This window comes from Drosophila hydei, unplaced genomic scaffold (genome assembly GCF_003285905.1).
Source record: "Drosophila hydei strain 15085-1641.00,03,60 unplaced genomic scaffold, DhydRS2 tig00008125-arrow-arrow-pilon, whole genome shotgun sequence".
In the NCBI taxonomy this organism is placed as follows: domain Eukaryota; kingdom Metazoa; phylum Arthropoda; class Insecta; order Diptera; family Drosophilidae; genus Drosophila; species Drosophila hydei.
Window position 1 is genome coordinate 576,442 of NW_022045835.1, and position 26,758 is coordinate 603,199.

At 42.0% G+C, this 26,758-nt stretch overlaps 6 protein-coding genes across 6 annotated transcripts; 4 read left to right on the plus strand and 2 right to left on the minus strand.

The window, feature by feature from the left end:
- The first annotated feature begins 1,253 nt into the window (after positions 1 to 1,253).
- LOC111604613 (odorant receptor 47b) lies at positions 1,254 to 3,051 on the plus strand. Its single transcript, XM_023322727.2, has 6 exons — positions 1,254 to 1,477; positions 1,562 to 1,733; positions 1,796 to 2,340; positions 2,513 to 2,717; positions 2,780 to 2,938; positions 3,001 to 3,051. Exons 1-6 carry the CDS (start codon positions 1,281 to 1,283, stop codon positions 3,049 to 3,051), a joined length of 1,329 nt encoding a protein of 442 aa, XP_023178495.2. The 5' UTR covers positions 1,254 to 1,280.
- Positions 3,052 to 6,093: 3,042 nt separating this feature from the next.
- LOC111604461 lies at positions 6,094 to 13,617 on the plus strand. The gene is given in 21 exon segments (XM_030225234.1): positions 6,094 to 6,157; positions 6,216 to 6,563; positions 6,642 to 6,736; positions 7,070 to 7,256; positions 7,316 to 7,448; positions 7,520 to 7,662; positions 7,933 to 8,119; positions 8,247 to 8,359; positions 8,418 to 8,702; positions 8,762 to 8,926; positions 8,964 to 9,665; positions 10,123 to 10,588; positions 10,669 to 10,847; positions 10,906 to 11,084; positions 11,152 to 11,291; positions 11,364 to 11,600; positions 11,663 to 12,062; positions 12,122 to 12,291; positions 12,354 to 12,608; positions 12,676 to 12,801; positions 13,498 to 13,617. Coding segments are annotated over 21 exon segments (4,629 nt in total). The 3' UTR covers positions 13,553 to 13,617.
- LOC111604470 lies at positions 12,871 to 13,285 on the minus strand. The gene is made up of 2 exons (XM_023322556.2): positions 13,194 to 13,285; positions 12,871 to 13,121 (listed from the first exon to the last, which is right to left on the minus strand). Exons 1-2 carry the CDS (start codon positions 13,261 to 13,263, stop codon positions 12,988 to 12,990), a joined length of 204 nt encoding a protein of 67 aa, XP_023178324.1. The 5' UTR covers positions 13,264 to 13,285; the 3' UTR covers positions 12,871 to 12,987.
- Positions 13,618 to 16,539: 2,922 nt separating the features above from the next.
- LOC111604614 (mucin-2) lies at positions 16,540 to 22,093 on the plus strand. Its single transcript, XM_030225210.1, has 7 exons — positions 16,540 to 16,809; positions 16,874 to 16,987; positions 17,077 to 17,447; positions 17,515 to 17,865; positions 18,133 to 19,547; positions 19,714 to 21,891; positions 21,960 to 22,093. The coding sequence occupies exons 1-7, from the start codon at positions 16,540 to 16,542 to the stop codon at positions 22,091 to 22,093; spliced, it is 4,833 nt and encodes a 1,610-aa protein (XP_030081070.1).
- A 726-nt stretch (positions 22,094 to 22,819) lies between these two features.
- Positions 22,820 to 24,615, minus strand: LOC111604431 (protein kinase 4). Its single transcript, XM_023322498.2, has 2 exons — positions 24,322 to 24,615; positions 22,820 to 24,239 (listed from the first exon to the last, which is right to left on the minus strand). The coding sequence occupies exons 1-2, from the start codon at positions 24,470 to 24,472 to the stop codon at positions 22,903 to 22,905; spliced, it is 1,488 nt and encodes a 495-aa protein (XP_023178266.2). The 5' UTR covers positions 24,473 to 24,615; the 3' UTR covers positions 22,820 to 22,902.
- Positions 24,616 to 24,702: 87 nt separating this feature from the next.
- Positions 24,703 to 26,758, plus strand: LOC111604439 (farnesyl pyrophosphate synthase). The gene is made up of 6 exons (XM_023322510.2): positions 24,703 to 25,056; positions 25,288 to 25,382; positions 25,465 to 25,676; positions 25,736 to 26,097; positions 26,155 to 26,381; positions 26,448 to 26,758. Exons 1-6 carry the CDS (start codon positions 24,893 to 24,895, stop codon positions 26,627 to 26,629), a joined length of 1,242 nt encoding a protein of 413 aa, XP_023178278.1. The 5' UTR covers positions 24,703 to 24,892; the 3' UTR covers positions 26,630 to 26,758.

The following is a 26,758-nucleotide window of genomic DNA, read 5'->3' on the forward strand; positions in this document are numbered from 1 at the left end:
AGAGCGAGTTTTTCTCTTTTTTCATATTTCTCGACAGGCGCAAATTAAGTCATCAATCATATTGTAATGCTCATATATATGCATATTTACACAAATTTTGTTGTTTATGAAATCATAAATAAAGTATATGGAAAGAAGAAGAAGAAGTAGTTCGAGCCTCGCAACGGAAGTGCCAAAGTTTATGAGCTGTTCGGTGGCAAGTTGATTGAACTTTTCTTTATTTATTTATTTTATTTTATATGATTTTATTTCGGTTTTGCTTTTGTTTTTGCTGCCATGTTTTGCTATACGCTTCAAAAATTGTGAATAAATAAAATTTAACATGAATTTTAGTTGATATCATTTTTTCTTTCTGTCTCTGTTTTATTGTCAGTTAATGATGCTGATGATCTAATGGGTTTCCAAGTCACGCGAAAAATGTCCAGCCAACTATTCATTGAGTGGGTTCATTGCACGCTTTCATATGCTTCAGCATATAGATATCAAATATCATATCATATAGATTATATACTTCATATACCATTTTAGTACTCGAGTACTTTAACAATTCTATGTGCTCTATTATATGAAACTGTTTAGCAAATGACTAATCAATCACATGGTGGGTATTTTTCATAATTTAAAATGGGGTATATTAGTTATATGACATGTCTTGCAGTTGCTGTTATATAAGAGAATAATTTCTGAATATTTATCAAAATTTCTGATTTTTTTTTTATTATAATGCTGTATGAAAAGGCAAGTAAGTCACTTATTTTATATGGGCTTAATTCATATGAAGATAGAGCGATTCTTAGTCAAGACTTGTAAGCAGTCTGCTGTTAAAATAATTCAATAAACCCTACCAAACTGAGAGACATTTTAAAATAATTTTATGCCAATTAAGACTGCACTGCTATAATTTCCCTAGAAGCACTTAATCCATGTAAAGGAGTCGGAAATAATCATCAACCTTGAAGCGTTCCCTAGTTAAATGCACAATCATAAGATCTAGGCAATTTTTCTGCTACAATTAAACGAGTAATTAAAATAGGCCTTAGCCCACTGAAAGCCTCGTTGGATCTGTTTGTGGCTGAGTCAAACGCCTACAATGGACAATTACTTGCAATTTCCTTAAGGCTTAAGGCTTCGTCTATTTAGATGCAAGAGCTGATTGCGATTTGCGGCACATGTTGCTAATCATAGGTCTTGTTTGCTAAACGGTGTAGCCGACTCGTAAATATTGTAATTGGAATCCTGCATGGCCAATCAATTGGCACATATATAAGGCAGAGATATAGATGGAGCAGAGCTCAATTGCCGTTGAGAGTTCTTGTGGCCAGACACAGTTAGAGCGCCAAGACACGATGGCCAATGGGGATCTGAAGGCATATCTCGGCCTGCTGAGCGGCTTCTTTAACGAATATCGAACGGTTCTTAGGCAAAAATCGCAGCCACCGCCACGCCTTGCCTTGAACTACAATCGTGCGTTTTTGGTGTATGGCTGAATGAAAATTATGGCTCAAAGTGTTGACCGAAAAAAGAGACGAACAAATTTGAACTAATTCGCTGTATTTTCCAGTTTATTGGGCCTCTATCCGAATCGCTGGCTGCTGGGCAAATACAGCCACTACAAACGCTGCAATCGTTTACTCTTGGCTAATTCGACTTCTCTTCTCTTGCCGATTATATTTGCCATGCATGAGTCGACGAATGTTGTTGATATGGGCGAAGATATGGCCTGGATAATTGGGGTTAGCTATACCAACACTAACTTTATCAGCCACATAACCTTGAAGTCTACTGTCCCCCACAGATAAGTCTGATTGTAACCAAGAACTTATACGTCTGTTGGCGTGCCAATCAAATCGATGAATTAATTGAGGATTTCAATTATTATGAACGCTGCTTTAGGCCAACTCAGAGCAGGCAGCTAGCTGAGCTTGAATCGGATAATGTGGAAATACGTCGCTGGCAGCGTTTGTGCTATTTGGTCGAAACGACCATGAATTTTGCCTTGATTGTCTTTATGGTTATCTTCAATGTGGCCATTTGCGTTCAGCCTTTGTTTTCAGAACGAGATTTGCCCTATCATGCGGTTTTTCCCTTTGGCTGGCACAACTCCGTAGAGCATCCACGCGCGCATATGCTCATCTACATTTGGCAAGCGCTCACCTCGCAGTTCAATCTGTTGGCCATCTGCCAGATTGATACCCTGGGCATACACAACTTTCTGCACACTGCACTCAATCTGAAGATACTCTGCCTGGAGATGCACAAGCTGGGCAAATTGCAGTTGACCGATTTACAATTTCATGCGGAGTTTCGAAGGATTATTCAATTCCATCAGCATCTAATAAGGTGGGTATGGCCCAAGAGTAAATAGAATTAGTTCTGGTAGCTGCTTAAGATAAGGGTATACACAAGTACATATTCAATGGTTCGAGTATCTCGATTCAATCTTAGTTTAAAAATCTCTCCAGCAAGTCGAAACAGAGTTCAGTATTAATCTATATCTAACTGTCTTCCATAGCACTGTGCAGAAGAACAATGGTCTGTTCCATGGCACTTTCATAGCTCAAATGATCGCCAGCTTTGCTTTGATATCGATGTCCACCTTTGAGGCCATGGCTGCTGCAGGCGATCCCAAGATGGCAGCCAAGTTTCTGATCTTCATGTTCGTTACATTTGTGCAGTTGTCCTATTGGTGTCTAGCTGGCACTCTGGTCCACACTCAGGTGGGTTTTAGCTCTAACTATATGCCTTATCTCGATTATAATGTTAAGTATTTGTTTATCAGTCTACAGACGTGGCTCAGGCTGCCTTTGAGCTGAAGGACTGGCATACCAGGTCAGTTTTTATACAACGTAATATTCTATTTATGATCAAGCGATCTCAGAAGCCTTTGCTCTATGCGGCAAAGCCATTTCCGCCCTTTACTCTGGCCACCTACTCAATTGTAAGTCAAGTGCGTATTACTTAAATAGATCTCAGAGAATATAGAACCTTTATCTTTTGCAGATACTTCAGCAGTGCTATAGAATTTTGGCTCTGCTGCGTGAGGCCATGTAAAAGTTTCAAGTCATTAAAATAATATTTTAATATCATGAAAAATCTTGGATATATATATAAATATAAATAAATATATATATATATATAAATATTCATATTTAATAATATTCATATATATAATAGTTCACAGTTGATCTAGTCAAACCAATTTGCAACGGCCTTTTACTATACTCTTCCTTATTCAATGCTACTCTGTTTGTGCTGCAGGGTATCTACTAGCCGGATACTCCCGACAAGGAGCATCTTTGTTGTCTATCAAATATGTATAATTATGACAAGGCCAACACCTTGAATTGACAGCAAGAAGTGGATGCAAGAAGTGTGCCAAATGTCTGATAAAATTTTTGCCATGCAGATTAGTCGCCTGACAGGTAGCACAGGTGGGAAATCAATTTGGAGAAAAGATAATCAAACCTGACACTGTGCTTGAAGGCAAACGAAGATCAAGCTTGACAACTTGCGAGGTGGGAATTTAACAGCAGCTTAACCTCACGCTAGAGAGTGGCAAAATTTACCAGCTACTCAGCATCATTGTAAAGTGCCCACCAAATGAAACATGGAACCAATTTATTGTTAAGTGGAAGGGCTTGAAGTGCAGTCAATGCATTTGCATGACATGCCACGCCCTACACACCAGCTACACACACCCCACACACACCCAGCGACAGGTGCAAGCTGCAAAGCGCATAATATTTAAATAATTCTGCAATTGACGATGACCGCTGCTGGGCTAAGAGAGTGTGTGTACTCTCCAGCCTCGAACTTATTCAGACGTGAAGCGCATTCACAGTCAACTCTATGTATATATATATAGAGCTTCGATCTGGCAGACAATGAAGCGCGGGCGCAGCAAACGTTTAGCTGCTGGCTTTTGGAGCAGCGCGCTTGCCCTTCACACAAGCTGGGAAAGTAGTTGAACCCGAATGTTGTTCATGAATTTGGAAGCATATATAGTATATAGTACCTATACCTATATATATATCTATATATCTTTGTATGTGTGTGCTACGCCCACAGGTGTCATTATGGTCAGCGTTCAATGTGCGGCCTGCACATTGGGCCAGAACGTTTTGCTGTATCGAGGCAGCACTGCGACGCACACTCACACCTGTGCAACACACCCAAACAGCTCGCCTAAAGGTGTGCGTGTGTGTCCATTGTCAACTCTGCTCTGATGGAGTTTTGTGCGCTGATTAACATTTGAATTGAAATTTACAACAAAAAAAAGCAAAATTATTTAGAACTTTATGTTCGCTTTTTAGTTTTTGTTGTTGTTGTCTCCACATCTAATTAATTCCTCTTTGGAACCATTGTTAGCTGTGGAGTTGCTGCTGCCACCCCCGCCCGCCGGCTAATGTTAATGGTACATTGAGGTAATGTACCGATCCAATTGCAGCCACAGCCCAAAGCCAAAGCGACCAACGAATTTAGTTTGTCGCAAATAATTCTAACGATCGGTCGAGTTTTTTGGTCGTGCGTCCCCCGGAGTTAAACTCTGATTAAGTGTTAAGTGATTTATTAAATAGAAAATTTAAAACATTCCAAGATCCTTCGGGCTTAAGCAAAGGTGTGTGGTCAAATATTTAATGAAAATAGTCGGCTATATGAAATATAGTCGGCTAGGATCTGCTAAGGATCAGAGACATGTATAGCAAATATTTATGGTTCGATTTAGCTATAAAGAAAGTTTAACTAAGCTTATTAAAATTAAAAGCAATTTCACTAAAACTTGTGTGATAAACATGTTGCAAGTTAGATCCTAAAAATTTGTGTACAAAAATCAGTTTTAAATGCAAAAAATAATAAAAGTTTTAAATATGTAAATTTTGTTAATTATTCGTATATTAAATAAAAAAAATAATGAATTAACTAAAATAAAATTTAAATAGTCTTAATAACAAACAAATATAAAAAATATTATTTAAAACATAATGAAAAACTAAATTATTTATAGTAAATATTAAATAATAAAATATTTAAATAATAAACGATTAAATAATAAAATATGGAAAAAATTGTAAATGAAGTGATAAAAACTTAAATAATAAAAAAATTAAAAAATTAAATAATAATAAATAATAAAAGAAAAAAATAAATCATATAAAGTAAATATTACAATAATAAAATAATTAAAGAATAAAATATTAAAAAAAGTTAATGTAATAATAAGTAATAAAAAGAGAAAAAATAAATTATATAAAAAATTCACTATAAAACAAGTTTAAACTAAATAATAAAATGTTAAATAAATATTAAAAATACATAAAAAATATTTAAGATAATCACATAATCCAAGTATAAAAATATTTTTAAAAAATTTTTTAATTAAAAAATAAAAGTTGCTTAAACTCAAGTTTATATTACTAAATAAATTATTTCTGTCGCCAACATTATAAGCCGAATGGCGTTAGGGCTGATCCACTAAGAACTCTACTCAAAGATTTTACATTCAACAGGGAAAATCCATTTTAAGTATTTCACCACATCAACCAAATGTGTCCACGATTCAGTCAAACCCCTTTGAGGTCAATGCGACAGCTTCGTGAGTTTTCCTTTTCAGCAAAAATAGAAAAAAAAAAACAGAACTAAAAACTGGATTCGTATTGTGTTAAGCATAAATAGAGCTGAGTGCTACAATGAGCCGGAAGCAACATCCGGAGTTGTGGATCGATATGAGCAAAGCTACACGTAGCATTGTTCGCCTATTCGTTTAATGATCCAATTTGGCGTTACGCATTGTGCACATTATGGTGCTGTACTTAGAAATATTTAACTATGCATATGCCTATGTTTTTTAGTTCTATTTCCAATTGGGGGAGGGTTGGATTTGGGGGACTGGTGAAATTTGTTGTCACTTATTGAGGTCGAGCTGTAGTTTGGTTAGCCTACGAACTGATTCGACCATGTTTGATAAATGCTCATTATTGAAATATATATATATGTATATAGAAGTTCTAGAACACGCGATCGCCCACTGAATGTATTTGTGCTAATAATGCCGCGTTAAGCTTTTGGATAGTGTACGTTGAGTTCTAGAGCGACATGGAATTGCGCTTAATATTAATAATAGCAACGTTGGCTGGCCTAGGCTTGAGCCAGAGCTATGGTAAGTACGAGAGATTCTTCGTTTAGCTCAAGTCTAAGCCAACTCGCCCCACTCACAGCTCAAACTACCTGCAAGAATGGACTGGGCCGCGTGCTCTATGAGCGACTGCCCAATCAGCAGCTGCAGGGCTACGATGACGATGTGGTGCGCGATACTGCACCACCATTTCGAGTGCTGGAGAAATGTCAGGATCTGTGTCTGCGCGATCGCACCGGCACGAATAATCTAGTGCGCACCTGTACCAGCTTTGACTTTCAGCCAGGTAGTCGGATCACCTCATTCGGTGGCACCTCCGAATACGAGGAGTCACTCTGCTATCTCACCTCCGAGCAGGCTGGACCGGAGGGCATTGGCAGCTTGATGCTGGTGCCGAACAGCGTGCACTTTAACGAGATCTGTCTGACATGTGAGTGTTTGAGAGTTTGTCTGTCTGTGTGGGTGTTGAAACTGTTTCAAATTACTCTCTTCATCTAACTAATTGCAGCTAGCCGCCCCGAGCGTGAGTGTCCCAGTCGACGATATGTTTTCGAGCGACATCCGCGCAAGAAATTGAAGCTGCCCATCAGCGACATCAAGGAGGTGAGTGAGAGATTAACAGAGGCGTTGCTCTAATCCGAACTGGTGGAGCCAGTGTAGCAGGTAGACTAGCTAGTCAGAGGGTAAGGAGAGAAGGAAGTTTCCATTCTAACTTTCTGCAGAGAGTCAAGAGAGGAGAAGAGGGATTCATTTACTTTGATATGCTAGAGTGGGCACAGCAGGAGAAGGGAGTTAATAGAACATAAAGGCAGAAGGCGAATGCCTTATCCAAAGCGATTAAAGTAAGGAAGCCTACAGTATAAGAGAGGTTTCTTTACTTTGATGCCAGACTTGGATGCTCCATTCTAACATGTTGTAATTATATTGTTGCTTCAGATAACAGCCGCCAATCGTTCGGACTGCGAGGACAAGTGTCTCAATGAGTTCTCATTTGTGTGTCGCTCGGCTAACTTTGACTCGACCATGCGCTCCTGTACGCTAAGTCGATTCACACGACGCACACACCCAGAGCTAATGGAGGATGATCCCAATTCGGACTATCTGGAGAATACGTGCTTAAATGGCAAGCTCAAACAATTTGGCTAGTAAGCTGATCTAGATTCTAAGTTCTAAATTTTATAGCTGAGCGACGCTGCGATGGATTGGCCGTGTTTGTGAAGGAGGAGAACAAGCGCCTGGGCGGTCCCTTTGAAGTGGATATCTTTAATAATATGACGCTGGAGGAGTGCCAGACCATGTGTCTGCGTGCCGAGAAGTAAAGACTGCACTTGATACTTCAAAGGCACATTAAACTAATCGAAGAAAAAAAATACAAAACTGTTGCAGGTACTTTTGCCGTTCAGTTGAATTTGATGACCAAAGCAAACAGTGTATACTGTCTGAGGAGGATTCCATTTCGCAGAAGGATGACATTAGCATTAGCTCCAGTCCCACACATCACTTTTATGATCTTGTGTGCCTCGATAATCGTAAGTGGCCAAACACAAGTTAGCGCCTCGGCTCGATGGCAAACAGGGCAGAACTGGACAGAGTGGACTAACTAGGACAGACAGGGACTCAGACTAGCCAAGACCAGACAGCAGCCAGCGCGCTAAGTGCGCCATTAAGCGCTGACCATAAAGACTTGTGCTGCTGCTTCACTTTGATGTCTATGTCTACGTTTTATGCCACTTGCCATTTGCTCTAGCTGTTGCTCTAGCTGTAGCTGCATACTGTATACTGTTGTATTCCCGTTGCAGAACGAGCCACCGATTATCCAGATAACTCAGTCACCTCGCACCTCTTCTCGAGCGGCCGTCGGCCAGATACAGCATTCCAACGTTACCGCAATTCGCGACTGGGCGGCGAGTTTCACTCTGAGATCACGGGCCGTTCGCTTAGCGAGTGCCTGGACGAATGCCTACGCCAGACAAGCTTCCAGTGCAGGTGCGTTGTGGTTGTCTTACTCTTTGTCTTGTATTTCTTGTTGTCTTTCTGTTGTTTTTGCTCGTTTTCTGTCTTCCTATGTGCCAACCCACACGAAAACTCTTTTTTTTTTTTTAACAAATTGCAGGTCTGCAGTTTATAGCGATCGTTTTCGAACTTGTCGCCTCAGTCGGTACAATCAAAAGGATGGCATGCGCATTATATATGATGCTGATTATGATTACTATGAGAATCTGATGTGTAAGTGGTGAAGCTGCGAGTGCTAATGGAATGGTTGAACTAATCTTTAACTCCTTAGTGAATGTTGTGGGCGGCGGCAGTGGCAGCGGCGGCAGTGGCAATGGTGGCGCCGATGGCGACGTTGGTCACGGTGGCAGCAACGACGCCAAGCGACCTGGTGATCACTCTGGCAGCAACTGGAGACAGCCTAACAAGCATGACGATCGCTACGGTCCGGGGTCAACGGGTGCTGGCATGGGCGGTCCAAGCTCGCATGGCGGCGGCAGTAGACTGCCTCAGGGGGAGGGCATCGATTATGGACGGCCATACGATCGCTATCCCGACTATGCAGCCAATGAATATGGTAGATCACTCGAATAAAAGCATAGTTAATGGCACTAATAAGTTTTTATATCTTAGCAGATCGTTATCCTTATGGCGATCGTGATCGTGAACGTGAACGTGATCGCGATCGTTATCCACCCGATCGCTTCGGTGGCTCGCGTTATCCAGGCAGCGATGGCATAGGCATAGGCATGGGCATGGGCTATCCGGGTCGACCCTACGAACGTTATCCAGATGATTATGGTAAGTCGTTTGATATCTCTAAAACCTTTAATAACAGCACGCTACGCTTTGCCACTGATCGATACTGACAACTAATTTACTAACCCAAAAGAACGAGATCGTGATCGTGATCGTGATCGTTATCCGGAACGCTATCCGCCCGATCGCTATGGAGACAGACGCTATCCGGAGAGGGAGCGGGATCGTGATCGCGATCGCGATCGTGATCGTGATCGTGACCTGCTGCCCTATCGCCCGCTGCCCTATCCGGCCATCAATGATAATACACTGCCCAGCGATCTGCCACATACGCGACCTTTCCCCAGCGATGATGATGCGCCCTATAGGCCGTATGGCTTTGGCGGAGGTGGACGATATGGTGATAGTCGCTATGACAGCCGTTATCCAGCACGCTATCCGCCGAGTCGCGATCCTGTGGGTGGCTACACGGGTCGTGATGCACCCGATAGCATATTTCCGGACAGACGCTATCGCCCCTCATCCATGCCTCCGTCTCGCTATCCCTATGCGCCTGATTCGCGCACGCCACCCGGACGCTATGATGATATTGTGCACAGTGCTCGACGTCCAGAGCCGGATTCGGCTAAACGATATCCGCCAGCTCCACTAGCACCCACGGGCAGCGCCAGCAAGTATGCCTCGACCCCAAACCGCTTTCCGGTAGGTAGTGAACGCTATCCCGTTGACATCTACAAGTACGGCAATCGCTTAGGACCCAGCGACGTAGGCAGACGTCCCGGTAAGTACAGGACACTAATCAACTACCCCATCTAATAAGACTACCCATAAAACTACTGAACAGATATTGAAAATTATGACCGGAAGTTCGATTGTTAACATTTTTGGCCGATCTCTAGTTAGTTTCAGATGCGAGTTGCTTCAATATTTTACTCTTTAATGGTATTAATAAAGAATTTTTGCTTGACTCCAAATATGGCATTGTATATTCCCAAAACTTTTTTACTGAAATGTAAAAAGCTTTTACAACGAATGATCTCCAAGTTCGTACCAAAATGCTTTAAATTTGCGCACTCAGTGCAAATAATTGAGTTATCGAGAGCTTTTATCTAACTCCATTGCACTATATAAAATTGCATACTTTTAGTAACTCGTTCTAAACCTGACACTGCAATGAGATCAGCAGAATAATTTTAGGATTACCACTAATTGCCATATATATATATATTTGGATTCAGGTTCAGATCGGCCGCCGCCTTATTATGACTACGACTATGAGGAACGCTATAGCGATCGTTATGCACCTGGGCCCTATGATCGCGAATATGATGGACCGCCGGCGCGTCGCCCACTTGTTGGTGGTCCCTACGGCCGTTACGACACGCCCTTCAATCGCCCCTATGGAGGTGGCGCCGGCAGTAGCCTCGATGATAGGCCCATACCGCTGCCTGGTCTCGGTCTGGGCCTCTCACATCCGCCCACGCCATACGGTGGGGCATCGCATGTGGGCGTAGCTGTTGGCGCTGGTCCACCGCGTCCGCCCATAACGCGCTGCGAGGAGAGCGATAATTTCAAGCAGATCGCTGCCAGGCACAAAATGCGACGTCATTTCGTGCGACGCGCTCTAATCGTGCCGAGTCTGATACAATGCGAACGGGAATGCATCGAGAGTCGAGACTTTGTGTGCCGCAGCTTCAACTACAGGTAAGCGAAAGAGATGTGGCACAGATAGAAACAGCCAATGTAACTGCAACTGCAATCGCAATCGCATATTCAATTTGCAGAGACACCGCCTCCAGCTACGATGATCGGGACCGTGAACGTGATCGCGAGTCGCCCAACTGCGAGCTAAGCGATCGCGATTCACGTGAGCTGGATATACACGATCCGGGCTCGTTCGATGCCTCCAACTATGATTTCTACGAGCGCAGCATTGGACGCAGCGACGGCGAATGCATGGATGGTAACCATACTGAAGATCTATTATACTTCAATTGACTAAGACTAATTGCCCATTGCAGTTACGCAGACATGCAACGAGGAAGGCATGGAGTTTACCATACGCACGCCGGAGGGTTTTCTGGGTAGAATTTACACATACGGCTTTTACGATCGCTGCTTCTTCCGTGGCAATGGCGGCACTGTCAATGTACTGCGGATTAGCGGACCCCAGGGCTATCCAGACTGCGGCACACAGCGTGTAAGTAAATTCACAACTCTGCGCACTAATCACGTTCGTTGATCTCGCGCTTGATTTTATCTTTCAGTACGGCGACACGCTGACTAATATAGTAGTCGTGCAATTCTCGGACAATGTACAAACAAGTCGCGATAAGCGCTACAATCTCACTTGCATCTTTCGTGGCCCCGGCGAAGCGGTCGTCAGCTCTGGCTATATCGGCGCCGGGTAATCATTAGCCATGATTATCGTCATTAGCTCTGTTGATGATTAATACTTAACTCTCTTCTGCTATCACAGTTCGGGCAGCCCCATACCCATAGAATATTTGCCGGCTGAGAACACGCTGAGCTCCAAGGTTCGTCTGAGCATTCTCTATCAGGGCAGGCCCACAACAACCATCGCCGTGGGCGATCCCCTCACATTCCGTCTGGAGGCGCAGGATGGCTATAATCATGTCACAGATATATTTGCTACTAACGTGGTGGCCAGAGATCCCTACTCCGGGCGCAGCATACAGCTTATCGATCGCTTCGGGTATAAGATATATATATATATATAGACTAGAGACTTTTGCCTTGACTCATATCTTCCTCTAGCTGCCCTGTGGATCCCTATGTCTTCCCTGAGCTGGATAAGCTGCGCGATGGCGACACACTGGAGGCACGCTTCAATGCCTTTAAAATACCTGAATCGAATTTCCTAGTGTTTGAGGCCACGGTCAGATCCTGTCGCGAGGGCTGCCAGCCCGCCTACTGCCCAGGTCCGGCGGGCCGTCAGGAGCCCTCCTTTGGGCGCAGACGACGCAGCTTGAATCTCACCGAAGAAATCCCCGAGCCACAGGCACTGGAAGCTATCAATAATGAAGAGGAGGAGATTACGGTGGTAAACAGCACCACAGTTAGTGCCACAATGAGTGGTGCGCAGCTGAATGCTACGCAAGAGGGCGAGAAGTCCAAGGAGAATGAAGAGCCAGAGCAAGTGCGAGAAATGATTGAAGTAGGTTTCAGCTAATAGCTACGAAATCGATTTGATGCTCAACTGAAATATTCCTGCAGGTTTTTGAGACACGCGAGGAAATTGAGAAGGAATCGTATCCCCGCAAGCTGGTAGCCCCAGTGGAGACTGTTTGCATGACGCCCGCTGAGTATCATGGCCTGATCACAGCTATAATATTGCTAATGATTCTACTGTTTAGCATTACGCTAGTTGCAGGACTGGGCTACAGGTGAGCTAAGCAATTAGTGAGCCAATTTGTTGCATATTTGCTATCTATTTGTTGCCTTGCAGACGCTACTGGAAATCCATATCGAAGAATCGTCTTGTAGATCGCCACTCGCCCATACACTCGCTGGGTCACTCCCACTCCTCGATACGCACCCACGAGCGCTTCACCGAAATTGGGCACATGCCGAATGGAAATGGAGCAACTGGCATTGGAACTGGAGCTGGCAGCAATCGCAGCACATCGAATCGCGCCTCGAACGCTTTTCGCACCAACATGTCCATGTTTGGCGGCTCATTACATAAGACTTTTGCCACAGGGTAAGCACAGCTGGTCTAGACCAGTTCACTTATCTCTTAAGCTGACGAAATCTGTTTCTACTTGCAGCAATTTGGCTCGCATGTGCCAGCTGCCAGTGATAAATCCCATTCGCACCGCCGGCAACAGCAATCATCAGTTCGAGGATCCAAGTGAGCCCATCTACACCGATCCCTCGCTCTTCGAGCGCTCCAGGTAAATCGCAGTGGGCAACAAATGCATGTGGAATATTTCGAAATCGTTTTCTAATGAATTGAATCTGTGAATTTTATTTCATCGTAGCTCTAGCCAACCGCATGCCCTTAGAACCATACGCAATTGTAAATATATCAAAGTTTTCTTTAAGCTCCTTGTTGATAGTCGTTTCTAATCAAATGCACGCTAGAGTGGCCTACACACACATAGCTGCACCTTGTTGCAAATGCCGTCACGTCCGCCAGCTATTTGGCATCTGGTGGAGCACCAATCGCCCTGCAGGGCACAAACGCCCGTAAATGTGGGCAAATCGCCCGTGGCTGAAGAAAACGTTAAGCACAATTAATCAGCTAAACAGTTCCACGTTTTTCTCTTGCTATCTGCAAACTTACATGCATTGGCCTGAGCTAACCAGATTAAACATATAACTAGACACAAGTATTTCATTTTTTCTTTCAACATTTCAATGCACAAATCTCGAGAGACAGACACAGACTAAAGCGAAGCTTTTGTAGCTGTTGTAGCTCTGGGCATGTGCTCTCCGACAATGATAAGGCTTATCAGTTAACATTTGGTACAAGACGCTCATCTAACACGAAAAGCGCATGTCTTTACATATGATTAGTTTACTCACAATATATATACATATATATTTCTGATTTCTGTTTAATATATTTTGTTTTCTTTTCAATGCAGATCGCTGCGAAGTCTGACCATGGTCGCCGAGTCGGAAGATAATAAAGAGGTCTAAAATGTAAAGCACAAGGAAATTTTGCTCGTCTTCTTGTGATTAGCTGTAAATACCAAGCGAAACCATCTGCCCCTATATATATACATATATATATATATTGAACTGAACCATTCAGTTTTATTGTGTGCAATACACATCTACAGCCCATTGCATTCGGTTACCTCGACTTGCGTCTCGAGGCTCAGTATCAAAATATATTGATAATCCCGTTAGATCTAAGAACCAAATCAAATCGAATATCGATCTATATTAATCTTAATAACAACAGCAAGTACCAAAAGCAAAATGTCAAACACACAATTATTTCTACATAACTAAGATACTTAAATTATATATATTAAATGCAATAAAACTTAAAAACTTATCCATACCAAAACTAGAAGCTCATTGGCTTTTCCTAAAGAACCTAAAGAACCAAAGTCCAATCAAGGTCAAGCTGTGCACAAAACGAGGTTGATCTAAAAAGTTTCTCTGACTAAATTTGCAGATAAAAGAAGAGAATTCTAGAGCTTGAAAGCTTTATCAGCTTGGATATCCAATTATATTACATTAATCTAAGCATTCATATTTGATGGTTTCAAATCTTGCTTAGAGATCAAATCTGGCGAATATATATGGAATATTTTCAAGCATAATGCGCAAAACTGAATAGTCTTGTATCTGACACTAATTTAAGAGAATGATATAGAATTTCTATAAGACTTGATCCTTAGCCCTTGATTGAAGAGCGAGCTAGCTATAAGTGAAGTGAACCACGACTAGCCATGCTCTATTACTAGACTAATCTATGTGCTTGGTATTGTCTTACTTCCAACTGCCTTCTAGAACTAATATTGCTGTAGAGTTCGTGTAATTTTAGTTCAGTTTGAAGGCTCTAGAGAGTGTTATCAGAGAGTGAAATTTTTATGGTTTTTCTAGTCTGCAATGTTTTCAGATTTCTTCTAGGATTACTGGACTTGTAAGACTTCCAAGCCTATAAGATTGAGAGCTTATAACAATATTAAGGCTCAGCATATTAGAAGTGTATATAATATAATATATAATAAAATCAAATTCTGGCTTAATGAGCCCATGTTCATATGCCTTGGGCCATGTTCCACTTATGGAAAGTATAAGAACTTCTTAAAGCTATGTAATTTCAATTTTTACAGCAGTAGCTCAAAGCACCCTTTAAAAGAAGAAAACAAACTGTATTTCTATAGAAAAAAGTTGAAACAAATTGTAATTCTCCAGCAAAGAAGATTTTTTCATCCGAAACGTGACCGCTTTAAGTTATTTTTAACGAAGGGTTTATGTAAGAGCCTTTTTTTGTGTAAGTGCACATTCATATTATAGCATAAGTGCTCCGAGTACACACATATATATGTCTTATGTGTATAATGGGCCTTATCTCTACGGGCTTTTTCTGCGTCTAGCCAAAAATTCGTGCCGCTTTGGCTAAGAACTGTGAACGTGTTAAAAGACGCACCAGCACGAAAATATTTCTATGCGTAATTCTCGCCTACGTGTAAATATTAAAAACTAAAATAAACAATTACTAAAGAAACGCCCCATGTCAATTGTCAATGACATTTACGAGCGGATTACATGAATGGTTCCCAGCCCCTATGTTAACCAATAGCTTTGATCTCTATTACTTGGGCAGCTCTTTAATGTATTCAATAATTCGCATCGCTATGGATTGATAGACAATTATTGCTATGCCAAAGGCATGCGAGCTGTATCAGGCCAAGTTGGATTTTTTATCAGACCGCATGGAAGCATTTCGCTTAATCATTGTACGATTCTTGTTCCGGCATCAAGAACTGCAGTCGCATCGATCACGTTCACGTATTAAAACAAAAACAAGTGCGAAAAAGTGAAAGTGGTCGACCATGCAATACCCTGGCTTTCGATGTAGGCGTAGAAGAGGTCAAGTATTTACTTAAGGAATTTATATATGTATATATATTATTAGAGGTAGATGAGGTCGTACATGCATAAACATATTGAGCTCTTTATCCATGAATCGTTTATCCGTTTACTATTTTCGATAGGCAAATACATAGATGTATAAGAAGAGATTCATATATCATTTATCCACACATCCAATAGACTATCCATTCAGCTCTAGGTTCAACCAGTTATTTAGAAAATTAGTCTACCCATATATTCGTAGCTGGATAAACATTCGCACATGTGGATAAATTATATGTGGATAAATAATAAATATGGATGTATGAATAAACACACGTGCGGGTAGAGCAAGGAATAAAAAATTATATAAATACATGATGAAATAGACCTTCGGATAAACTGAACGACATTTCGGGGAGATAGATAAACAAAGAAATCGAAGAAGATCAACTGACGGATAAAAAGAAAAAGTGACGAACGTCACAATATAACCAATATACCTCTTACCACTAACTATAAAGAGTACAATTACTCAGACTATATGCGAGCTGTGGTGCATAAAACAGAAGAAAGCAACAAGAACAACAAAAAAGTTGTCGCAACGGAAGCCAAGCCAACCAAGCAGTTGCCATCTCGCTCCGAAGCAAAGCATCAAGATGAGCTTGAGTCAGGTATTCTTTTGGGCAACAGTAATGCTGCGATGCTTTTACAGCTTCTCTTCCGGTTCTTGACGCACGTGGCGTGCGCTCATGAATCGATGCAGCGCGCTTAGACGAAGTGAGAAAATGTTGTTGCTTCTTGGCGAGCAGCGACTGCGTTTAGGTTCTTCTGCATAAATCACGCATCAGCACATTTGGCATTTCAATTATGCAACATTCTTAAAGCGAACAAAGTGCATTTAAAAGCCGGGCACAACGACTCTAAGCCACAAGTAACAAACGAAGCGCGAACGCGTCCACAGCAAAGGATAATCTCTTTCAACTAATGTGCAATCAAAAACCAAACAAAGTGAAGACGAAAGCCAAAAACTGAAATAAATATCATATATAGAATATATATAAATATAAATTTAGTTTCGAGTGGGTATCATTATGACGAACTGCATCTGGCTGCTGGCCCTTGTGGTGGCCATTAATGCCCGCTCGCTGCATGTGCCGCATGGATATGGCATTCCCCATCGTCCTCCTCCGCATAGTCCGTACTATTACGCGCCCTATAGCTATGCGAGTGCTGGAGCCTTTGCTGGCTACGGCTATCGGTCGCGTCCTACGCTCTACAATCCCCCGGGCAGTTATTACGACAGCAATTACGGCGTACACAGATTCCTGCCAGGTGGCGGAAATCCTGTAACAGTGGACTACGTAGGTTTAGCTGATTTTTAGATATTTATATAACTGAAACTTCATTTGTTACTTTTTTCGAAAGAACAATCGTTGCTCAAGGAACTACGTGGGCATTAAGCCTCATCCGGATCAACAGCAATACTACTATGTCTGCCAGCCCAACTGTGTGATCTTTAGCAAGTGTCCCGAACTGAAGGTAAGCTAATTATATTAATAAACTAGTCTTTCTGTAAGTGATAGTTACGATCCTTACTTGACTCTACAATCCTCTCTCTGCACAAGCAGAAATTCAACTCCAGCACTGGCCGTTGTGTGGAACGTGTGAATCCTGATTATCCACCTATTTGCAAGAAGGAGGGTCGCTTTTCTTATCAGCACGATTGCCGAATCTATTACAAATGTGATCGGCATTTGACGCCACAGCTTTACGGTTGTCCCACGGGCACAATATTCTCGCAACTGGAGGGCAAATGTATACCTGGCGATGAGTGTCCTTCGACAGAGATCTCTAACAGCGGCAGCTACATACCAGAGAACTGTGAGCTCAAGTTTCCCGAATGCACGGCGGAGGGCACGTTCAGATCACCCAAGGATTGCGCCCTGTACTACAGCTGCAAGCTGCAGCCGAGTGGAAACTATTTGCAAACACGTTTCAAGTGAGTGCCTCACGAAATTCCAAGTTCAATTCAAATAAATTCCATTTCATTATATTATCTTTTATAGATGTCCTGGCAACAACAGCTACGACCCGAAACGGAAACTTTGCCGACCACATCATGAAGTCGATTGCCAAGGATATCTATCCTATGCGCCTATGTCGCCTTACCAGCCATATATCTCCGAGGCGGACTTTGACACAGGGGCACCAGAAAAGCAGCCAGAGTTGAGCTCGTTACCCGAGGACTCTAAAGTAGCAAACATTGAAGATCCAAAACAAAGCATTAAGATAGTTATATTGCCTACAAAGCCTACGCCGCAGCCGACGCCACAGCCGACGCCGACATCGACGTCAACAACTGTTGCCACGCCTACTGCACCCACCTATAAATACCCCGAGTATCCATCGTATCCATCGTATCCTTCGTATCCTTCGTATCCTTCGTATCCTTCCTATCCTTCTTATCCTTATTATCCCTCAAATCCCGCATACCCTAACTACAACTATGGCAATCCGCATATGGAACCGGAAGCGCTGATTGAAGAGAATGCCGACCCTGAGTCATCTGTACAAATTGTTATCATCCCAACAACGGGCAAGCCAACAACAGACTCTGATAAAAACACTCCGAAATATCCTTACCAGAAGTACACATACCCCTCATATCAATCGACCGACTCTAGCACAGCCCCAACCACAACTGCAAGTCCAACTATCAAAAACACGCACACTCCGACTGTGAAGATAGAATTTAAGCCGGAGATGCAGCCGTCAGGCATCGCTTTTAGAAGTTTAATCCAGAAGAAAATTGTGATATTGCCACCGGCGCCCGCAACCAGTACGACAGATGCACCATCTACAACTGCGGAGCCAACAACAACAACCACTCAGAGGACGACAACACCGCCTAAGCCAACGCCCACTAAGCCAACTCCCAACCCAACAACAACTCAAACACCTTCAACAACAACTGCGACTTCCACAACAACTCCAAAGCCAACGACAACTGTTAAACCAACAACTCAACCAACAACAACCACTCAATCAACAACTCCAAAACCAACAACAACTCCGAAACCAACAACTCCGAAACCAACAAATCCGAAACCAACAACTCCGAAACCAACAACAACTACTCAATCAACAACAACCACTCAATCAACAACAACCACACAACCAACAACAACTCCGAAACCAACAACTCCGAAACCAACAACAACTCCTCAATCAACAACAACCACTCAATCAACAACAACCACACAACCAACAACAACCACTCAATCAACAACAACCACACAACCAACAACGACTCCGAAACCAACAACAACTCCTCAACCAACAACAACTCCTCAACCAACAACGTCTAAGCCAACTACAAATACTCCAAAGCCAACAACAACTCTCAAGTCAACAACTTCTAAAAGAACAACGACCAACAAGGTTACGACTCCAAAACTAACTACTACAAGTCCTAAGCCAACCACAACTAGTCAGGCCACAACTACGCCGAAACCAACAACTCCCAAGCCAACAACTAGCAAATCGACAACCACAACTCCTAAGCCAACTACAACCACTCCGAAGCGTACAACAACAACTCCGAAGCCAACTACAACCACTCCGAAGCGTACAACAACTCCGAAGCCAACTACAACCACTCCGAAGCCTACAACAACAACTCCGAAGCCAACTACGACAACATCAAAGCCAACAACTGTTCAACCAGTAACAACTAGCATTCTTACCACAAATCCCAAGCCAAAAACTACCCCGAACCCAACCACAACTCCCAAGACAACAACGACTCCCAAGACAACAACAACACCTCAGCCTACGACAACTACTAAGCCAACGACAACTCCTAAACCAACAACAACTCCTAAACCAATAACTCCCAAGCCTACGACAACACCTCAGCCTACGACAACTCCTAAACCAACAACTCCTAAGCCAACAACAACCCCAAGACCAACGACTCCAAAGCCAACAACCAAACAACCAACAACCTTACCACCAACAACTAGTACAACCACAACACCTGGGCAGAACACCACTGAAGTAACAACAACCACCAAACTACCGCCTTGTCAACCTGAAGGTAAGTCCTAAAAAATTAATTATCCCAATGTGCCCTGTTATACACGCAGTTCTAAGGGAGCAGCTCATACCAACTTTATACACTCAACCACACCCAATCAACTACTTTACAGACACACAATGTATACAACAACAACAACCACCACTCAACAATCACAAACACACAGAGACCGAAACACAATTTGCTATTAGCAAGTCGAGCAAAAGTCTTTTTGGGGAAAGTGATTCGCAAGCCTCGCTCTTATCCCAGAACTTAGTTTCCAGCGAGCTTAGCTTAGATTATATGAACGATGAGCCCGCGCCGGAAGCGGAGAGCACCACAGTCAAGTGGACAACTATGAAACCACTAGCAAAACCCTCGACCATGTCCAGCTTAGCTGCAGCACATATACTCCACAAGCTATTCCAGGTAATATCGACAACAGCAGCGCCGGGATCTAAGGTGACATTTGCCCAAATGGCGAAGCACAATTTGGCCACATCAAAGCCCTTTATCGCCGCATCCTTGAGGCAGTCAATTAAGCAGTTGACCCAGGAACTACCAAAACCACAAACTACCAGCAGAGCTGCTGAAGAAGATTCCGAGTACTATGATAGCGAATACGATACGAATGAGCTGGAGAATGTGTTGGATAAGCATGATCTGAAAGATAAGCTATCAATGAACAGTACAGTTAGCACCACAAAGAGCACCACAACGACTTTGAGCTCAGTTGAGAGCACAACCAAACCAATGTCCATGTCAGCTATTGCCGTGGATCCGCTAGAGACCAGCTCCAGTGTGCCTGTGCCAGCTGTGGCTAATGCCACCGTTTTCAAGTCCAATGACAAAGATTACTCCGAAAACTATGTGGATTCGGACTATGCCAATGATGAGCCCATGGAGGAGCCGCAAGAAACCACCGCAAAACCCGACTTGAATGCCCAAAAGCAGACGCTAATCCAACTGCTAAAGCAGAAATTAATCCAAGCAGCCAACACCGTAACGCCCGCACCACTAAGCACCAGCACCACAAAGACAACCAACTTGTTGGCTAATGAAATTGCGAGCAACAGTAAAGACTTAAGCGTGCCAAAAAGCTTATTGATGAGTCTACTAAGACAGAAGCTGAGCAGAACGAGCACCACTTCAGCTCCTCTCAGCAGCAGCACAAGTGCTGGCACCACAGCGCGCACCACAACAACCAAGAGCTTAAATGCAATCGCTAGCAACTCAGAATACTATGATGATGAGGATTATGAGTATGTAAACGATGCCGAGGACACAGACAGAGCCACGGGCGCAGCAACAGAAGCCGCCATTAAGCAGACAGCGCTTAGAGCCGCCACAGCCAAAAGACACTCCATACACCCGTCTCTCAACGAAGCGAACGGGCTAACGAGCGAGGCCAAGAAGCAACAAAGCTCCGAGACTTTTGCATTTAAGCCACAAAGTGTACCGCTGCCAGTACCCGCATTTCTCAAGCAATCAGCCAAGCAATTTAATGAAATATCAAAGCATAAATCAAAGAATCAGAATTTTTTAGATAGCAACAGCATAGTAAAAGCCAAAACAGCAACCACAGTAGCTACAAGCAATGCCCGCACCACACAGCCAACCAAACGCCAAGAGATCAAAGACAATTCCACACAGCAACTGAAATCAAACAGCACCACAGTAAAACCCAAAACAACAACCACCAGCACAAATACTCGCAACACACAGCCAAAAGCAGCAGTAGCCACACGCCAAGAGCAGCTCACACTTAGAGAAAATGCTGCTCAGCAACTCAAATCAATCAACAGACTAAGCCCTACAACAGCCACCAGCACCACTCGCAACACAACAACATCAACAGCAGCAAACACACGCCAAGAGATGTTCACACTTAAAGAAAATTCTACACAGCCATTGACACTAAACAACAACCCTAAAGCAGCAACAACAACAACCACCAGCACCACAGAATCGATTCCTAAAGAGAATTCCAGAAATACACGTCAAGAAACACCACAGACGCTGCAAAGTCTAAGTCAAGTTAAAGACACCGTAGCAACCACACGCACCACTCAACAGCCAAAAGTGGCGGCAGCAGCATCCACACACCAAGAGATTTTAACGGTTAATAAAAAGCCGTGGCTGCTGCAGTCAAAGAATCAAAGCATACATCTAATGCCATTACAAGCGGCTAGCAATAGCAACCCAGTGACTCATACGAATCGTTCATCATTATTAGAGTATACAACGGCCGGCTACTATACGTCAGAAAAGGTGCCCGAACTGATATTGAAGGTGTATGAGCCCATCGATGTGAAGGTCGTCTTCTGTCCCAGAAATTGCGACGAGGAACACGATCATAAATATGGTAAGCATTTGACAACGATATATTATGCATTACATATATAATATTGGATTTCTTTATCCACTCGCCAGACCCAGCTGATAATTATAAGTCGAATTGCACGACGGGTTGTGATACGCCCAATCCAAAAACTCATCACAGCGTAGATTTATGGTGGAAGCCACTTGAACTGAAGGATACGGCGGGTTTCCAGACAATAACATAGATATATCTATATATATATATAGACTACAGTTAACCGATCTTAATATATGGCTAAACAACATTAACTATGTTCATATATATATACATATATATATAGTTACATAAACACTTTAATAAACATAAATTGAATAAATTACAAATGTGTTTTACTTTGCTTAAATAAGTATACTAAGTATACATTTTACAATATCCCTCTTAATAATAATAATAACTTATATATATTTATATTACTTAAGCTCAATCTGGAAAGTTTTTCTATATATATATATATATCTATATAGTTCATGACTAGCACAAATGAAAAACACTTTTCAAATGCCTTGGTGGGTTAACGAACAACATTATGGAAAAGCGGACAACTTATCAAAAATGAATAATTAAGAATAATATATATATATATATATATATATATATATATATATATATATATATATATATATATATATATATATATATATATATATATATATATATATATATATATATATATATATATATATATTTATATATATATATATACACTATTTTAATCCAATAGGCCAATATAATTTAGTAATTGAGTATAAGACTATACTTTTCAGTTTACTTTTGGAACATTTCAGATTGCTATGCAAGGCAAAAAAGCTTACTTGATTACTACATTGAAAAGCAAATATTGTTGGCATCGGAAATTAATCGAAAAAAAACTATTCAAACTTTAAGCTTAAAACATACAGCATAAATTAAATAGTAAAGTAGACAAGCATATACCCTATATACACTATGTACAAAAGAAACCCTTAATACTGTAGAGCACCGGTGCCCTGCTGCCTAATCATCAAAGAAGAGTATTTCCAATATTCTTTTTTGTACATTTTTTCGACGATCCTTATTCATTTTCAATAGCTCCGTGGTGACCAGCTCACCAAGCAAATGCTCCGAGGAGCGCTGTATGCCATGTGGATTTGTTGGCGTTTGGAATTTACCATAGTTGGAAGCATGCGAGGTGCCTGCAGACTGTTGCTGTGGCAGCTGCTGATAAAGCTGGAAGAGGAAATCCGTATTAGTTGGAAACATATTCGTATGTTGCGGTTGTTGTTGTTGTTGCTGATGTTGTTGCTGCTGCTGTTGCTGCTGTTGTTGCTGCTGCTGCTGCTGCTGTTGCTGTTGATTACTATTATTGTTGACATTTCCATTTGAGTTATTGCGCTGCATATTGAGAGAATTATTGTAGTGATTTTCATGCTGTAGCATTGTCTGTGGTTCCATTAAATCATTGCTGTTATCATCCGAATCATCGTCGCTGTCTTGGCCAAAATGTCCATTAGGATTAGATATACCATTGCTGGCATGCTGTACATGATTGCTGACACCATTGGAGTTTAGCTGCACGCGGGGCTTCTTATTGTGATAGTTGGATGAGGAATGCATTTCATCGCTGGTCTTATGACTATAACCCCCCTGCACACTGGATGAGGAATGTACAGCTGGCTGTTGGGACGCTACTGCAGTCGCCTGCTCCTCCTGCTGTGTATTCTGAGTTACACCCAAACCGGGCAGCGGAGAGGACAACGGTGATTTCATTGAGGAAGACGTCGAGGTAAGGCCACCTGTGCTGCCGGCGCCATTCATTATCGGTTCCTGATAGCCCTGCGATGAGTCTGCCATGACTGCGGCTACAGCCGCCGCCTGTTGCTGTTGCATTTGCGATTGTGAGATATGCTGCAGTTGCTGTGAGGCTACAGCAGCAGCAAAATCTCTAAATATTTCCGCCTCTATTTTCACTTGTCCGTTAACATTCTCTAGAGCTGAGGCTGCAGCAGTGCTGAGTGCATTCATTGGATGTTGCTGATCTACAGACCCCGACTGCTGCTGCTGTTGATGATAATGATGGTTCTGGCCAGCGAAATGCGACATATTCTTGTGTGAGCTATTCGACTTGGAGTCCACATTATATTCACTATAATTGGAGCTATTCGCCGATTGTGGTGAGGTCAAAAAGTTGGGCACATTTCGGTAGGATTTACGAGGCTGTATATGCTGATCCAGGAATTTCATTTTCTCCAAATACGGACGGGATAGATGCTCATAAACAGGTGGGTCGCCTTGTTTGCGCTGAGATACATAACGTTCGCGTAAATATTTCCAGCGCTTCTTACACGTTTCCACTGCCAATCAAAATGTATTTGTTTATTAAGTTTACTCAGCTAATTAGCGCAAATTGAGTTGAAACTTTTTTATTGGGCTTACCGTCCGTCCGCAGCTTCAGCGCAATGAGTTGCCAAGCCTCGTCCTTGGTCTCGTATTTGCCGCCGCTGGTGCTGCCATTTAAATAATACTTTTGGCGATTGTATATGACGCCGTGGTGAGCTACTTCATCAATAAGTTGCTCATCCATCATGATGTAGTTATAAAGGGGAAAAAAATCACGATTTTTCTTTTTTTGTTATTTGCGTGCGCTCCAGTCTTTTCGGCGATTGGCGATGTGCAAAAGCGTTGAGGCTACTCATGTATCGAAGCGTTCAACAATCGATATATGTGGATTTCTTAACGATAGTTTTAGTATTTTCGCTGACCATTTGCATATTTAGACTCGCGGTCACACTAGGCAGTCGGTCAAAATTCATCCGACTTTCGGCTAGCAAACATTTATGTCAAGTGCGCAACAATTTACTGTTTTTACTTACAACGAAATTAATTTTGAGGAACATTTTTAAGCCGTGCTGCCGAAATTTGTAGAAGACTGAAGAGGCTGAGTGCTGAATGTAGAAAAATTAGTAAAAACGAATATAGACTAAAATTCTAGTAAATAGTTCAAAACATGTTTAAATTAGCGCAAAAGTTATTGCCGCAGCAGCGTTTGCTACAACGTACTGCCTTGATGCGTAGATTTATATCAACCAGCGACGAAGTTAAATCTGTGGATACAATTGGCGGCTTGCCCACTGAATTGGTCAACGAGAAGAAACTGAAGAAGACAACGAGGTAAAAGCAAGACAAGAGAAAATGAAAACACTATTGTTTACGTTATGATGCTGCTGCTGCTGCGACCGCTAGGGGCGTGGCATACATGGAGTGAAAGTAGGCGGTCACGTAGGCCGCACAGCTGTTGCTGCAGTATTTTCAATCAACACATCATGTGCAGCAGTATTTTTCTGTTATTCTTGTATTAAGTTACGTTATTCATATTTTTTATTTTATTTTTATTTTTCACAGAACTTTATCTACGCTACAAAATCATTCGGTGCCAATTGCAGCGCGCGTCACAGTTTCAAAAGATGAAAGTCGCGACTTTATGGCCGTATTTCCAGGTTAGCATCAATTAGCATAATAATGCTAAACATTTGCATTTAAATTTTGTACTTGAATGATATTTTATTTATACTTTTTCAGATGTGGTCCGTGACCTAACGAATTACACAAAGGGGTTCAATTGCAGTGATGCTGTTAAATGGTTTGCCCAGGTCATGCAATACAATGTGCCCCGTGGCAAAAAGAATCGCGGCATCTTAACGGTGCTTACATATAAAAATCTAGTACCTGCCGAAGACCTAACACCCGAGAATATAAAACTAGCCCAATATTTGGGTTGGTGTGTCGAAATGGTAAGGACTCTAAATACTAAATACTAAAATAATGTTTGAAAAATTTCCATTCGTTGCAGCTGCAAAGTTTCTTCATTATGTCGGATGACGTGATGGACAATAGTATCACGCGTAGAGGTCAAAAGTGTTGGCATCGAGTGGAATCTGTTGGCCTGATAGCCATTAATGATGCCATCATGATAGAGAATGCCATGTATGCGATACTTAAACAACACTTTAGTCATTTGGATTGTTATGTGGCTTTAATGGAGCTGTTCCATGAAGTCACCTACATCACAACTTGTGGACAATCTCTCGATTTGCTTAACTCGAATAAAAGTGTATCAGAATTTACAATGGAGAACTATAAAGCAATTGTGGATAATAAGACCGCTCACTATTCCTTTTACCTGCCCTTCGCTCTAGCCATGCATTTAGCCGGGTATGAATTTGTCACTCCAATCAATAATATATATATAGTAACTTGATTTTCTTGCAGCTACAAAGATGCCGAAGCATTTAGACAGTCAAAGACGATTCTACTCGAAATGGGTCATTTTTTCCAGGTACAAGACGATTTTCTTGATTGCTTTGGCAATCCAGAAGTTACTGGCAAAGTGGGCACAGACATTCAGGACAACAAATGCTCCTGGCTCGCTGTGGTGGCCATGCAGCGTGCCAATGCAGAGCAAAAACAAATAATGATAGACAGCTATGGACAAAGTGGTATGAATACAGAAACTATTTCTCTATAGCGATATATATAAATTTATTTATATTGCATCCTTATAGATCCTCTCAAAGTAGAACGCGTTAAGGCTCTATACAAGGAGCTTAGCCTGCCCTCTACTTATGCCATATTTGAGGAGGAATCTTACAATATGATCAAAACTCACATACAGCAAACATCTCGAGGAGTGCCGCATCAAACATTCTTACAAATACTTAACAAAATCTATCAAAGAGACTCTTAAGCATTATACTATATACATATAGTATATATATGCACAATAGTTTTTAGACCCAATTGCCAGGGCAATTATAAATGCAATAAGTAAAACATAGAATTTTTTGAACTCACGAATTATGTTCTGCTTTTAATC